The 16,935-nt window shown below is 40.3% G+C and overlaps 1 protein-coding gene and 2 pseudogenes across 1 annotated transcript; 1 reads left to right on the top strand and 2 right to left on the bottom strand.

The window, feature by feature from the left end:
* Window positions 1-2,875: 2,875 nt before the first annotated feature.
* LOC102474361 (GPN-loop GTPase 3-like) lies at window positions 2,876-5,851 on the bottom strand (annotated as a pseudogene).
* Window positions 5,852-5,988: 137 nt separating this feature from the next.
* Window positions 5,989-9,713, bottom strand: LOC102473943 (GPN-loop GTPase 3-like; annotated as a pseudogene).
* Window positions 9,714-13,927: 4,214 nt separating this feature from the next.
* On the top strand, window positions 13,928-14,188 carry LOC102473533 (cytochrome c oxidase subunit 6B1-like). Its single transcript, XM_014588220.1, has one exon. The coding sequence runs from the start codon at window positions 13,928-13,930 to the stop codon at window positions 14,186-14,188; it is 261 nt and encodes an 86-aa protein (XP_014443706.1).
* The last annotated feature ends 2,747 nt before the right edge of the window (window positions 14,189-16,935 follow it).

Raw genomic sequence — 16,935 nt, 5'->3', positions numbered from 1 at the left:
GACTCTGTCAAAGGTGCCTGTCTTCCTCTTTCTCTCTCTCTCAATAAATAACCTTTAAAAAAGTTTCCTATGAAGCAAAAATAAAACCCCACAATATAAATAGGACTAAATATAACCTAAGGTATCCAAGACAAGGGTGGTGACCATATTGAAAGATATAACAGAATACCTAAACAATTACTGAGAGGTGTTATATTTTGTGAAAAGAAGACTCAAAAAAGATGCCCATTCTTCTCAAGGTAATCTGTAAGTCCCTATTCCATGAAACTTAAGTTCTAGTGATGATGGTGGAAGTGGGTGCCAATAATAAACTATACATAAGAGCTTCCACATCCTTGCCAACATTCAGACATTTTCATCTTAGTTTTTCTAATCTGGTAGGGGTAGTTGCTGTAATTTACATATATCTGATTACTAATACATATGACAGTTTTTTCTTTTATGTTAGTCACCAATTTTTAGTATTCCTTTTTGTAACACACTTATTCATATCTTTTGCCCTCTCCATTAGATAAGTTCAGTGCAATTCCAATCAAAATCTCCAAGTATTTTTGTTTTGTTTTGTCTTTTTGAGTGGCACTTGATAAATTCAAAAGATAGACCAAGGGTCAGCCTATAGCTCAGTGGTTAAGGGAACTGGATCCCACATGGCCAGTCACAGTTCAAATTCTAACTCTGGTGGCTTAAAAAACATTTCATGTACATTTGCATGTTTGCCCCAAATTCTGACAGGAAGGAGGAATGAATGAAAAAGGATTGACATGACCATGTCCCATTGGGAGTGCTTTCTCTTTCTCCCTCTGGTGAGTACAAAAATAAAACAAACAAGCAAATTTAAAAATTAATTCTGGGTGGATTAGAATCCTAAATCTCTAAAACAAATTTTCAGATTTTAAGAAAAAAACCTGGGAGGATATTTTTATGATCTTGTAAAAGGAAATAACTTAAAAAATAAAACAAAAAGCACACACTGTGAAAGTTCAGACTGATGCATTTCATTATATTAAAACTAAAGCTTTTAGTTACATTGCTGAACTCCCACATAGTCCACTATGGTTTGAGTCCCAGACCTGGCAGCTTAAAACTTAACACCGTGCACATGTGCATACATGCCCAAAATCCAGAGAGGAGAATGGAGAAGAGATTGTTGTGTGACCATTCTCTCCAGGGGATGATTTCTCTCTGTCTGTCTCTGTCCCTCTAAGTGCATGTGTCCTATAACAAAAATCTCTCTCTCAAAAAAAAATTAAAACTTCTTTCCATCAAGAAGATTAAAAAATGAAAAGTCAAGCCAATAGCTAACAGTATTTATTTACTATGTATAGAACCAAAAGGATTAGTATTTTGAATAAAATGTTCATAAGTTTTTGAGGACAAGACCGAGAGGAAATGGGCAAAAGATATTAGTGTGTCACAAAAAGGAACACCGGAAATTGGTGAATAAACATAAAGAAAAAATGATCATATGTATTAATAATTAGATATATTCAAATTAAAATGACCAGCCCTATCAGATTAGTAAAACTATGAAGAAAATGTCTGAATGCTTTTTTTAACTCAAAACAGTTAGTTTTAATTTTTTTAAATAATTACTTAATTGTATTTATTTTTATTTATTTATTTTAATTCAACCAGAGGAGAGACAAAGAGAGAGAGGGAAATGAGAAAGCAAGCTGTTAGGTCCAGGACTCGAAACACGGTTGGTCATGTGGGAATCCAGCACCCTAACCACCATACCACCGGCTGGACCCTAATTTTTAAATTATACATATCTTTTCTTTAAAAATATACATATCTATATTTAAAGAATTATTTATTCAACTTTATTTATTCATTCATCCATTTTAATTTGACCAGAGAAAGACACAAAGAGAGAGAGAGAAAGTGAGAAAGCAATCCACCAGGTCAGCAATCGAACTGTGGTCACCCATGTGAGAGTGTCCAGTGTCTTAGCCACCATGCCACCTGTTGCTCCCCCAAAATATACATATATATTTTTTAATTGCTAGAGGGTGCTTGTTTGCCCTTTCCAGAGGGAAACCTAGTAAAAGAAAAGAAAGCACCTCAGTGATGCATGCTTGTGCCATATCCCTTTTCCATTTTTCCATCCTATTGGGATTTGGGGTATGCACACAGACCTGGCCACTAGGGCTGAGATTCAAACTACTGTGGGCCATATGGAATCTAGTTCTCTTAACCACTAGGCCATGGGGCTAGCCCACAAACAATACATTTTCTTTCTTTTTTTTTTTAATTTTTTTCACATTCTTTTTTAAAAAAAAAAAATTATTTGATCTAATGTCATTCATCACCATCACTATTACTTTTAAATATGGCCATAGAGAGAGAGGGACAGCAAGAAAACAATGGCCAGGTCTGGGACTCACATTATAGTCAGCCACAAGGGAGTCCAGCACCCCAACCAGCACGTTACCCACTGGCCTCAAGACAATACATTTTCAATGTAGGAAAAAGAGAAGATACAGGTAAGCAATGGTCCTATCTATATCCTTTCAGATTTTTTCCTACATATACATATATATGCAACAAAAGTCAAACAGTAAAAATAAAGTTAGGGGGGCCTTGACTACAATACAAGTGCTAATTTATATTATATACAAATCTACGTGCATTCGATTTCCACTTTTGAAATCTAAATCAATGCTGTTAAAATAATACTTAAAGATTCCACCTTAAGCAGCAACAGTTTAAAAGTACTCAGAACCTGATTCAGGCATGCCGTTAGTAAAGAGCCAAGTACTACTTTTTTCATTTAACTAAGCAGCCATCTACTATCGTATCCTTCAAAGAGAAGACTATTTTGCAGCACTGGCCACAAGTTCTTCACATACATAGTTACTTTTTGGCAAACTCTTCATTCATTCTGGCATTCTTGAAAATATTCATCAGACTGAACCAGCAGTTGGCATAATGGCTATGTTGCTGGACTCCCATGTAGTAGACCACGGTTCAAGTCCCGGACCCAGTGGCTTAAACTCACACTGGGCACGTGTACATGCGTGCCCAAGATCCCAAGAGGAGAATGGAGGAGAGGGATTGTAGTGTGGTCATTCCCCTTGGGGGGGGGTGATTTCTCGTTTTCTGTCTGTCTCTTTCTGGTGAGCTCATGTGTCCTATTGCAAAAATCTCTTAAAAAAAAGAAAGAAAGAAAGAAAATATTCATCAAACATAAACGAAGACTCTTCTTCATGTTCTTTTGGTTCTTTAAATTTCAAATCTTCTCCTCTGTACCGAATGGTGAAAGCAATGTGCTGTAACATAATGTTCATGCTTTCTTCATCCAACTGATCATAAGGTAAAGATCAAACCATGCTGTAATCATCAATCAGTCCACATAGAGCTTTAGTCAATTTTTGATTTTTTTTGCTTCTTAAGTCACTTGTAGAATCTTTTAACAAAGAATACATATCTGGATCTAGAAATTTCTCAATTTCCTTCTTGGCTTTCTTACTCAGCAGATCCATTTTTGTCATGATATTAACTTGCGGAATTTCTAGAGAGATCATGGCACTTAGGGGTGCCAAGAGGCCAGAGATGAACTTGAATAACTCCACCATGAACTGAGAATCAACAAGAAACACTCCACAGACTGGAACGCCCACTGTTCTAGCTGCTGAATCAGCTGTTTCATTACAGACAGGTGAGTGTACAACTCAATCTGACCTGGACAGTCCAAAAGGATGTAGTCATCCTCCACACGACCCAGACAGTTCTCTAGCCAGTCAAAATTATTAGGAAAGTACTCCATGCAAAATACCAACCCTCCATTGGGACCAAGCCATGAAGAATCATCGTCCATCACATGGTCCACCTCAATCAGTTCCCAGATCTCAGCCATTACTGAGTAATGGAAGTGTTCTGGGCAAGTGATCTTGGGCACGCATGCACACATGCCCGGTGTGAGTTTAAGCCACTGGGTCTGGGACTTGAACCGTGGTCTATTACATGAGAGTCCAGCAAAATAGCCATTATGCCAACTGCTGGTCCAGTCTGATGAATATTTTCAAGAATGCTAGAATAAATGAAGAGTTTGCCAAAAAGTAACTATATATGTGTAGAACTGTTGAAGTGTTCTGCTGCTGGATCTAGGTTTACGACTTGGGCAGACTGATTGAGGGCTTCACAGTGCTGGACCATGGTGGCACACTTCCCACTGCCTGTGGGGCCCATGACCACCGCACGGAAGGCCTATTTCCCTGTGCCACCGGCCGCACTTCCTTCAGCCTTCGCGCAATGCCCACCAAGTTCTGAAAATGTCTGAATGTTGATGAGGATGTAGAAGCTCCTATGCATAGTTTATTATTAGTACCCCCTTCCACCATCACCACTAAGATATAAGTTCCATGGAGCACGAACTGTCTTTTGTTCAAAGCCTAATCTCAAACGCCTAGAATAGTGCCTGGTACCAAGGAGATATGGGCAAGAACCAGTAAAGCTGAAGATGCAAATAATCAAACACTCCATTAAAAATAATATGGTTTGGGACCAGCAGTTAGCGTAATGGCTATGTCGCTGGACTCCCACGTAGTTGACCGTGGTTCAAGTCCCGGACCCGGTGGCTTAATCTCACACCAGGTGCGTGTGCATGCGTGCCCAAGATCCCGAGAGGAGAATGGAGGAGAAGAGATTGCGGTGTGGTCATCCCCCCTGGGGGGTGATTTCTCTTTTTCTGTCTCTCCGTCTCTGTCTGTCTGACAAGCGCACGTGCCCTATAGCAAAAATCTCTCCAAAAAAAAAAAAAAAGAAAAAAAAATATGGTTCACAGGAAGATAACCCAGAGAAACTATTCCACATGTGGACAAGACAGCTTGTCTAAATATAACTATTGTATCAAAATAGTCATAAATTGGAAACAAGAGAATGAATAGATTGTGAAATAATCAGACAATGGAGTAGAAGATACTAGTTAAAATAAATTATCTAAAATGAAAGGTATCAATATGAACAGAATATGATATTATTCTCGCTACTTAAAATGTTTGCTTTAAGGAATTATATACTGTTTTGAAGAATTGAAAAAAATGTTAAAGAACTTTAGCATAAAACTGAATATAATAATTTCTAGTAATTTCTGAGACATGAATTTTTGTTGGGAGGGGAAGTTTTTTGCCATAGAGTATGGGTATGTGCCAAAAAGAGACAGAGACACTGGGAGGGAAGGTGAGAAATCACCCCTCGGGGGAGGGATGGCTACACCACAATCCCTTCTCTTCTCTTCTCCTCCCAGGATCTTGTGCACCCATGCCCACATGCCTGGTGTGAGTTTGAAGCCACCTGGTCTGAGACTTGAACTGCAAAACTGCAATCACCCATGTGGGAGTCCAGCTATGCGACCACTATGCCATCTGCTGGACCAAGGCATAAAATTTAAAAATAAAACCAGATATGATAAGGGGTACACAAGGCCATGAGAGTTCTGACAGAGAAGTTATTTCCTACCAAAGGAATAAAAAAAATACTCATTTATGAAGTTAAATTTAATATCTAAACAGGTAGAAATGAAGCAAACAGATTCTCAGTGGAAGGAATTTAAGCCTAGGTAAAGAAAATACTCTGAGAAACGCAGAGTATTTTTAGAGAGTGTTTTGTTCAGTTTCACTGCACTATATACTGAGTAGAGAATAAAGGTGAAAGGCTGAGATAAAATCTTGGAAAATTTTAAATACTCAGTTAAAGTGTTTGATGAGAAAACCTAAATTTTCTAAGGTATACAGTGATGCCTGAATTTGCGTTTCAAGCTTTTCAGCTCGAGTCCTCTGGAAATTAAACACATTAGAATACCATTAATAATAACTATATTGGGAACCAGCTCAGAACCTGATTCAGGCATGCCGTTAGTAAAGAGCCAAGTACTACTTTTTTCATTTAACTAAGCAGCCATCTACTATCGTATCCTTCAAAGAGAAGACTATTTTGCAGCACTGGCCACAAGTTCTTCACATACATAGTTACTTTTTGGCAAACTCTTCATTCATTCTGGCATTCTTGAAAATATTCATCAGACTGAACCAGCAGTTGGCATAATGGCTATGTTGCTGGACTCCCATGTAGTAGACCACGGTTCAAGTCCCGGACCCAGTGGCTTAAACTCACACTGGGCACGTGTACATGCGTGCCCAAGATCCCAAGAGGAGAATGGAGGAGAGGGATTGTAGTGTGGTCATTCCCCTTGGGGGGGGGTGATTTCTCGTTTTCTGTCTGTCTCTTTCTGGTGAGCTCATGTGTCCTATTGCAAAAATCTCTTAAAAAAAAGAAAGAAAGAAAGAAAATATTCATCAAACATAAACGAAGACTCTTCTTCATGTTCTTTTGGTTCTTTAAATTTCAAATCTTCTCCTCTGTACCGAATGGTGAAAGCAATGTGCTGTAACATAATGTTCATGCTTTCTTCATCCAACTGATCATAAGGTAAAGATCAAACCATGCTGTAATCATCAATCAGTCCACATAGAGCTTTAGTCAATTTTTGATTTTTTTTGCTTCTTAAGTCACTTGTAGAATCTTTTAACAAAGAATACATATCTGGATCTAGAAATTTCTCAATTTCCTTCTTGGCTTTCTTACTCAGCAGATCCATTTTTGTCATGATATTAACTTGCGGAATTTCTAGAGAGATCATGGCACTTAGGGGTGCCAAGAGGCCAGAGATGAACTTGAATAACTCCACCATGAACTGAGAATCAACAAGAAACACTCCACAGACTGGAACGCCCACTGTTCTAGCTGCTGAATCAGCTGTTTCATTACAGACAGGTGAGTGTACAACTCAATCTGACCTGGACAGTCCAAAAGGATGTAGTCATCCTCCACACGACCCAGACAGTTCTCTAGCCAGTCAAAATTATTAGGAAAGTACTCCATGCAAAATACCAACCCTCCATTGGGACCAAGCCATGAAGAATCATCGTCCATCACATGGTCCACCTCAATCAGTTCCCAGATCTCAGCCATTACTGAGTAATGGAAGTGTTCTGGGCAAGTGATCTTGGGCACGCATGCACACATGCCCGGTGTGAGTTTAAGCCACTGGGTCTGGGACTTGAACCGTGGTCTATTACATGAGAGTCCAGCAAAATAGCCATTATGCCAACTGCTGGTCCAGTCTGATGAATATTTTCAAGAATGCTAGAATAAATGAAGAGTTTGCCAAAAAGTAACTATATATGTGTAGAACTGTTGAAGTGTTCTGCTGCTGGATCTAGGTTTACGACTTGGGCAGACTGATTGAGGGCTTCACAGTGCTGGACCATGGTGGCACACTTCCCACTGCCTGTGGGGCCCATGACCACCGCACGGAAGGCCTATTTCCCTGTGCCACCGGCCGCACTTCCTTCAGCCTTCGCGCAATGCCCACCAAGTTCTGAAAATGTCTGAATGTTGATGAGGATGTAGAAGCTCCTATGCATAGTTTATTATTAGTACCCCCTTCCACCATCACCACTAAGATATAAGTTCCATGGAGCACGAACTGTCTTTTGTTCAAAGCCTAATCTCAAACGCCTAGAATAGTGCCTGGTACCAAGGAGATATGGGCAAGAACCAGTAAAGCTGAAGATGCAAATAATCAAACACTCCATTAAAAATAATATGGTTTGGGACCAGCAGTTAGCGTAATGGCTATGTCGCTGGACTCCCACGTAGTTGACCGTGGTTCAAGTCCCGGACCCGGTGGCTTAATCTCACACCAGGTGCGTGTGCATGCGTGCCCAAGATCCCGAGAGGAGAATGGAGGAGAAGAGATTGCGGTGTGGTCATCCCCCCTGGGGGGTGATTTCTCTTTTTCTGTCTCTCCGTCTCTGTCTGTCTGACAAGCGCACGTGCCCTATAGCAAAAATCTCTCCAAAAAAAAAAAAAAAGAAAAAAAAATATGGTTCACAGGAAGATAACCCAGAGAAACTATTCCACATGTGGACAAGACAGCTTGTCTAAATATAACTATTGTATCAAAATAGTCATAAATTGGAAACAAGAGAATGAATAGATTGTGAAATAATCAGACAATGGAGTAGAAGATACTAGTTAAAATAAATTATCTAAAATGAAAGGTATCAATATGAACAGAATATGATATTATTCTCGCTACTTAAAATGTTTGCTTTAAGGAATTATATACTGTTTTGAAGAATTGAAAAAAATGTTAAAGAACTTTAGCATAAAACTGAATATAATAATTTCTAGTAATTTCTGAGACATGAATTTTTGTTGGGAGGGGAAGTTTTTTGCCATAGAGTATGGGTATGTGCCAAAAAGAGACAGAGACACTGGGAGGGAAGGTGAGAAATCACCCCTCGGGGGAGGGATGGCTACACCACAATCCCTTCTCTTCTCTTCTCCTCCCAGGATCTTGTGCACCCATGCCCACATGCCTGGTGTGAGTTTGAAGCCACCTGGTCTGAGACTTGAACTGCAAAACTGCAATCACCCATGTGGGAGTCCAGCTATGCGACCACTATGCCATCTGCTGGACCAAGGCATAAAATTTAAAAATAAAACCAGATATGATAAGGGGTACACAAGGCCATGAGAGTTCTGACAGAGAAGTTATTTCCTACCAAAGGAATAAAAAAAATACTCATTTATGAAGTTAAATTTAATATCTAAACAGGTAGAAATGAAGCAAACAGATTCTCAGTGGAAGGAATTTAAGCCTAGGTAAAGAAAATACTCTGAGAAACGCAGAGTATTTTTAGAGAGTGTTTTGTTCAGTTTCACTGCACTATATACTGAGTAGAGAATAAAGGTGAAAGGCTGAGATAAAATCTTGGAAAATTTTAAATACTCAGTTAAAGTGTTTGATGAGAAAACCTAAATTTTCTAAGGTATACAGTGATGCCTGAATTTGCGTTTCAAGCTTTTCAGCTCGAGTCCTCTGGAAATTAAACACATTAGAATACCATTAATAATAACTATATTGGGAACCAGCAGTTAGCGTAATGGCTATGTCACTGCACTCCCACGTAGTTGACCACGGTTCACGTCCCGGACCCAGTGGCTTAAAACTCACGCGGGGCGCTTGTGCATGCCTGCCCGAGATCCGGAGAGGAAAATGGAGGAGAAGGGATTGTGGTGTGACCATCTCCCCTTGGGGTGATTTCTCGCTTTCTGTCTCTATGTCTCTCTCTGTCTGTCTGGCGAGCGCATGCGCCCTATAGTGAAAACCTCTCCAAAAAAGAAAATAATAATAACTATGTTAACACTTATTTAAGGGATGACACAGTTTGAAGAGAAACATAAGTAAATGTAGATATCAGATTATAACAGGTGCTTTTTTCCCAATTTTTTTTTTTTTTTTTTTTTTTTTTTTTTGCTATAGGGCACTCTCAAGAGAGAGACAGAGAGAGTGAGAAAGAGAAAACAAGTAAGAAATCATCCCCCAGGCAGTGGCAACACAAAATCTCTTCTCTGGACGTTGGGAAGACATGCACACACGTTCAGTGTGATTTTCAAGCTGTTGGGTCCGGGACTCAAACTACACAGCCAGCCATGTGGGAATCCAGCTCCTTAACCTCCATGCCACCTGCCAGCCCTTATTTGCTTGACTTTTATTTTTATACTAAAATAGTGATTCATTTATTTTATTTATATTATATATTTTATTTATATTATATTATATATTAATATTTATTCATTTATTTTATTCTACTAATAGTTATAAAATCATAAGTCAAATAATACATAGTCCTTACTTTCATGGAGAGTATATTGTAGTACAGACATATAAATAAATCAGTAACGACAACAGCAGAGATAGAAGTATATATAGGTGTCTCTCATAGAATAGAGGAGGGGCACCTAGTTAGGTAGAGAGAGTTAAGGAAGACTTCCTAAAGGAAGACATGTTTGAAAAGTATGGTAAGCAGTTAGTGGGCTGAACCAGTGTTGAGAGGGTAGGAGAATACCCTAAGAAGAAGCTCAAGGACATAAAAAATCATGTGCGTGTGATAAAGTATGCTCAGGAAAAAGAAAGTGTTAGGGTACTTCATTGGAAGAAGGGGCTAAAGATGTAGGCAGAGGCACATCCTGGAGGCCTTGTGTGTTAATTCCATCCTGAAAGTTACTGGGGGAGGAATCAAGGTTTTTTAAGCAGAGAAATGACATGAGTTGGTTTGATTTGAATTTTAGAAAGATTATTCTGGCTGTAGTGTGGTATCTGGCAGCAGTGAGGCAGATAAATCAGAAAAGAAGCAATTAGCAGACCACCATGATAATCCAGGTAACAGAAGATAAGGGCCTTAACTGAAGAAGAAGCAGTGGAAATGGATTCTAGGGGTAGGAGACAGATGCTAGGAGTCGAAATAACTGATTAGAGGTGAGTGGGGGGGGGAGGGGAGTTCAAGGGGATGGATTTATCTCCAGCTTAGTACCTGTGTGGATGTGAGGCTGGTCCCTGAGGCAGGAAAAGGAGCAGGTTTGTGGAGGAAGATGATTTCAATTCAAGACCCATTATCATTAGTGTGGAGAGACGCTTCAGTCGGACATGTAGACTTTAGGCTGTAGGTATATGAAGAAGTTGAAGTAGTGTACTTGGAGATCAAAAGGCTGAAAGATAGACTTTTCTTTCGTCTGATAAAAAAAATAATCAGAGAACAGAGAAAAACAGGAAAAAGGAAAAGAGAATGATATCACAAAACCTTTTAAAAGGGAAGAAATGTCAATGAGGGAGTATTACACAGTATTAAATACTGCAGAGGGGTCAGGTGAGGTAAGGACAGACCATGTGGAGGTAATTAGTGGCCTTAGAGAACATTTTTATTGGCATAGTGAGCATGTTTGTCAGCTGGAAGCAGACTTTCAAGTAAATGGGAAGTGAAAATGGAGACAGAGCTGACCTTGTGGCCTAGTGTGAAGAGAGTGGATCACATGTGGGCAACCAGTATCCAAATCCCAGCCCTGAGGTTTGAAAAACATACCAGGCACATGTGTATGCATGTTCCAAATCCAGATAGGATGGAAAAATGCAAGAGAAAGAATTACATCATGACCCTGCCCCATTTGAGGGTTTTTTCTTCCTTTTTCTTTGTTTCTCTCAGGCAAGTGAATATGTAACTAAAAAGAAAGAAAATGGAGAGAGGACTAGTAGATCACCCACCTTAAAGAACTTGGCTTTGGAGGAAAGAGAAAGGGATAGAACTAGAATAGAAGAGTGGGAGGGTGAAAGTTGGCTTTTTTTTTTTTCTTTTTTTTTTTGAGAGAGAGAGACTTTTGGTATAGGGCGTGTGCGCTCACCGGATAGACAGTGAGAAATAGGGAGTCAGAAAGCGAGAAATCACTCCCTAGCGGGGATGGTCACGCCACAATCTCTTCTCCTCCATTCCCCTCTTAGAATCTTGGGCACACATGCACATGTGCCTGGCATGAGTTTTAAGCATCAGGGTCTGGAACTTGAACCATGGTTGACTACCTGGGAGTCCAGTGATGTAAGCATTACACTACCTGCTGATCCCATGAAGTTGACTGTTTTTCTTTTTTTGGAGAGGTTTTTGCTATAGGGTGTGTGCGCTCTCCAGAAAGACAGAGACAGAGACACAGAAAGTGAGAAATCACCACCTGGGGGGATGGCCATGCCGCAATCCCTTCTCCATTTTCCTCCTGAGATCTTAGGTACACATGCACACGGGCTGGTGTGATTTTGAAGCCACTGAGTCTGGGACTTGAACTCTGGTTGGCCATGTGGGAATCCAGTGATGTAACTGCTATAACATCTGCTGGTCTCTGGAAGTTGTTTTTAAGGAGAGTAGAGATGAGAATATTTATATGCTGTCAGAAAAAAAAAAAAAAATCAAGGGACCAGCAGTTAGCGTAATGGCTATATCGCTGAACTCCCATGTAGTCGACTGTGGTTTGAGTCCTGGATGCGGTGGCTTAAACTCTGGGTGCATGTACATGCATGCCCAGGATCCCGAGAGGAGAATGGAGGAGAAAAGATTGTGGCATGGCCATCCCCCCTGGGGGGTGATTTCTCACTTTCTGTCTCTCTGTCTCTCTCTGTCTCTTTTGGTGAGCACATGTGCCCTGCCCTATAGCAAAAACCTCTTCGCCCCCCAAAAAAAAAAAAAAAAAAAAAGAAAGAAATGAAGTAAAGGGAAAGATTGGAGTAAAGGAGATAGAGGGAATAATTAATAGAATAAAGGTTTCCAGATGGAAGGATGAACCTTGAATTGGAGAAAATGTTCCTCTGAGATAAGAAAGAGGAAAGGCTAGAGTTAGATATTTTAGGCACTGGTGAGGGACCTCAGGAAGTTTCAACTGATGGCTTCAATTTTCTACCATAGTTGAAAGTAAGACGAGTAACTAAAAATGAAGGTGAGGGTGTTAAGAAAAAAGGAAATGAGTAAAACATCTGTTGAAAAGAGTGGCAGAAAGTACAGTTTGCAGCAGCTTTCGAGCCCTCTCAAGTTGGAGCAGATGAACCTGTGTGCTGCCTGGTGCAGGCGTGAGAAGACAGGAAGTCACTGTGCAACATGGGAGTCGGAGATTGGTTCAAAAGTAAGGACAAGGAGGAAGGCAGCTGGGAGCAGGCTGCCAGAGAGGGTAAGAAAGCAAGGCCACTGGGGCTGAGGAGTCCAGGAAATGCAAGATCTGTGGAACATTGAGTCTTCTACAGGGACCTGGGATTTTCATAGTCTGATAGAAGCATAAGAGGTGGAGCAGAAAAAAGGAATGTGCACCAGTTGCCAAAGTCTTAGGTGAAAATTGAGAGCCTCACGATTCCAGCCAGCTCTGGGGATTCAAGACTGCAGTGTAGTTTGCCATCAAATAAGAAACAGTCTCAGAGAAGGCAGTGAACGACTTTTTCAGCATTCTCAACTCTTACTCATTTGTTCATTCAGCCTTTCATCCATCCTTTCATTTAATCCTTCCACAACCTATTTACTGAACACATTATATGCCAGACCTCTATTACTGGAGGTAAGCAAGACATCTCAATGTGTTGGTTCTAAAACACACATACCCTAATGGTTAAGGAAGCTGATCCCACATGGCTGACAGCAGTTAGGATCCTGACCCTGGTAGCTTCAAAAACACACTAAACAAATATATGTATGTGTGCTCTAAATCCTCAGAATGGAGAATTAGAGAAGAAATTGCAGCCCCATTGCTGGGGTGTATACATTGTGCGTGTGGATGTGTGTATGTGCTCTCCCTCACTCCCTCTGTCTCTCTGTCTCTATCTGGCAAGCACACATACTTTCTGCAATTAAAATAAAAATAAAACACATTTTTGAGAAGCCTTTAAGTACAACTGTTAAGCAAAATAAAAATAAAACACATTTTTGAGAAGCCCTTAAGTATTGTTCATAGAAAGATGCACACAAGATGCATAGAAAGATCTCACATGGCAGACCATGCTACTAATCCTCGTCCTGGTGCCTTAAGAAACATCCCAGGTATGTGTGCATGTGTGTTCCAAATCCTGATGGGATGAGGAAGTGGAGTAAAAGGGATTACAGTGTGACCATTCCCCATTGGCAGAGGGAGGGTGCATTCTCTTGCTCTCTTTGGTGAGAGCATGTACTCTCTGGCAATAAAATAAAACAAAATAAACAAATAAAAAAGCAAGCACAACACAGGGACCAGTGGATGGCATAATGATTATGTTGCTGGACTCCCACATAGTTGACGGTTAGAGTACTGGACCCAGCAACTTAAAACGCATACCTGGCACATGTGCATGCATGCCCAAAATACTGAGAGGAGAATGAAGGAGAAGAGATTGTGGTGTGGTCATCTTCCCCCTGCCCCCGGGGGGGGTTGGGGTGGTGATTTCTCACTTTCTATCTCTCTATCTCTCTGGCGAACTGATGCACTCTATAGCAAAAATCTCTTTAGCTGTCTGACTGGCATCTTTGCTGAGGGTCACGTTGAGTTGCAAGCTGCTGCAGAGATGTCTTTAGGAGTCAGAACCATGGCAGAAGAGTTCAAAACCCAAATCAAGAGTTACAAGACTGCCCCTTTTTACAGCCACTTCCCCAATCAGAACCAGACCAGAAACTGCTGGCAGAACTACCTGAACTTCCACCGCTGGAAGAAGGCAATTATCGCTAAAGGGGGTGACGTCTCTGTGTGCAAATGGAACTGGCGTGTATACAAGTCTCTCTGCCCCATATCCTGGATTTCAACCTGGAATGACTGTCGAGCAGAAGGCGCATTTCCTGAGAATATCTGAACTGGCTTCACCCACCTCTCCTCTGCCCTCTATCCTTGTCCTAGGTGGCAAAATGGGATCTGTGTACATAGTGGGATCTGGGACCTTAAATCATGATAACAATAAAAGTTCATTGGAAAAGTGAAAAAAACAAATCTCTCTAAACCCTCCCCCCTCCACATACATACAATATGGCCATCCCTTGTCGTTAAAGGAGCTAGACTCCACATGGCTGATGGATTGGTTCAAATTCTGGTCCTGGAGGCTTGAAAAACCTACCAGGTGTGTGTGTGCATGTGTGTCTAAAATTCTAATAGGATGGAAAAATGCAGAAGGCTGTAACCTGACTACATTCCATCGAGAGATGCTTTTTCTCCCTTTCTCTGTCTCTCTCTCTGGTGAGCATATGCACCCTCTGGCTAAATAAATAAAACACACACTTATCACTCCCACTCCTATGTTTTTAAAATCTACGAAGTCAACTGGGATACTGTTTATACTAATGTCAGCCAGACTTCAGCCATGATGTAGTTGTCATGGTTTTCCCAGGCTCAAACTCATAACCATTCCATAACCATAACCATCACGTTGTCATGACTTCAGTGGAGTTAAATATACTTGGTAATCACATGTTGAAATTACTTGCCCTTTAAATTACAAAATAAAAATTGCACTATCATTTGGCATCAAAATGCAAAGTTACTGTATTTACAGAAGGTATGGAAATAGTAGTACATGAATCTGATATTAGTAAAGCAAATATTCAGTATTTGCTTCCATTTACTATTACAATAAAAACCCCAAGAACCAAATGTGTTTGGGGACCTGAGAAAGAAAGATACCCACAAATAAAATTATGTTACGTACTGAGATATATATAAAATAACTGTCTGTGATAAGCCATACAGTACAATTGAAGGTAAGAGGAATTATTGCATATTATAGAGCATGAGAAGTTGGTGTGACTGATTCTTGGGTCACAGGGTTATAGTCAAGACACTATGTCATAGTTTAGTTGGCAGGACTTTTCTTTTGTTAGTGGTGCATAATTAATAGTACGTTTTACAATTAAATGTGTCTTAGAAAAAAAAGTTTATGGCAATTTGCATCCTAGATCTAAACATTTTCTTTTGGAGAACCACAGAGTATCAAAACTGCAAGAACAAACTTCTTTCTTTATTATGTGAGGAAACTGAGTCCCACGAGGTGTGGCTGGCCTAGCCTTGTACCCCATAGCATGTTAGAGAGGGAGGGAATTTATTTGCTGTAGAGGAAATTATCTTCCCTTGTGGCAAGAGAAGCAAGAACAGATCAAAATTACATAATGGCTTGATGGCTCAGACCTCCATTAAAATCCCTATGACTGCCATTTTTTTTTTCCCCTAATGGAAGGACGATAAACAGCTTTAGTAACTACTAATCTTTGACAACACACTTCTGATTTATGCCCATCATCTATGTCTATTTAATCTCCTTAATCACTGGCCGTACTGGCTTTATGGTTTAAATATTTTGTAGAACACACTCTGTCTTTTTTTGTTTTCCCATGACATTTTTAAGACACGTGATACAATTTTAAAGTAGATATAGATAGCAATTTACTATTTGGTGTGATTTTATTCAATACCTGAAAGAACTAAGTTTCCTCATGGTTAGTCCTTCCCTGGAGCTAGGATAGTTAAGGAAAGCAGGTATCCCAACTTGAAAGGGGAAGATTAAACCAAGAACAGAGGTGATATCCGCTCTGTCTAACCGATAAAACCAGTGCGCAGTAACTAGAGACACACTTATCTCTTCCTATTCCTCCCACCCCTGTTTATTCTGGTCCAAGCCATCCATAGAAGCAATCTCTTTACTTGCCGTTCATAGCTACTAATCTTAGTAAGAAAATACAGTAGAGGTGTTAAAATAAGGATAAAAGATACTTGATTTTCTAGTTTTGCGGTGGAAAAATGCAGACTCTTGTAATGAAATTTTTAAAAAAGAATGATTTTATTTAACTTTATTTATTTATATTTATTCATTTTAAATTTGACCAGAGAGGGACAGAGTGAGAGAGGGAGGGAAAGTAAGAAAGCAAGCTGCCAGGTCCAGGACTAGAACTGCTGTTGGCTATATGGGATTCCAGCGCCCTTAACCACCATGCCACCTGCTGGGCCTCGGTAATGAAATTTTTATGGCCAGCTGTTGGAATTCATTGTTTCAGGTTTGTTTGTTTGTTTGTTTGTTTGTTTTAAAGGCTTTTTGCTATAGGGCATGTGTGCTCGCCAGAAAGACAGAGAGAGGCAGAAAGTCAGAAGCAAGAAATCATCCCCCAGAGGGATGGTCACTCTGCAACCCCTTCTCCTCCATTCTCCTCTTGGGATCTTGGGCATGCACGTACACGCACCCAGCATGAGTTTAAGCCACTGGGTCTGGGACTCGAACCGTGGTTAACTACATGGGAGTCCAGCGACATAGCCATTAAGCCAACTGCTGGCCCCTCAGGTTTGGATTTTAACTGGATAAGATTCATACTTTTTTTTTCCCCTCCTCGGTTATAAGAGCAGCTACTTTTCTCCTCTTACTAAATAATAGCATCCTGGTCATGGCCAAACTAGTTGAATATAAATTACTCTCTATTTATAAATAGAGTCTAGAAGCATTAGAAGGCTCTGGGACCAGCAGCTGGCGTAATGGCTATGTCTCCTGGACTTCCATGTAGTTGACCGAAGTTTGAGTCTTGGCTGGGTGCGTGTGTGTGTGCCCAAGATCCCGAGAGGAGACTG

This window comes from Tupaia chinensis, unplaced genomic scaffold, assembly GCF_000334495.1.
Source record: "Tupaia chinensis unplaced genomic scaffold, TupChi_1.0 Scaffold000270_2, whole genome shotgun sequence".
In the NCBI taxonomy this organism is placed as follows: Eukaryota; Metazoa; Chordata; class Mammalia; order Scandentia; family Tupaiidae; genus Tupaia; species Tupaia belangeri.
Note: the sequence above shows the minus strand (reverse complement) of the source record. Positions and strands in the feature narration are given on the sequence as shown.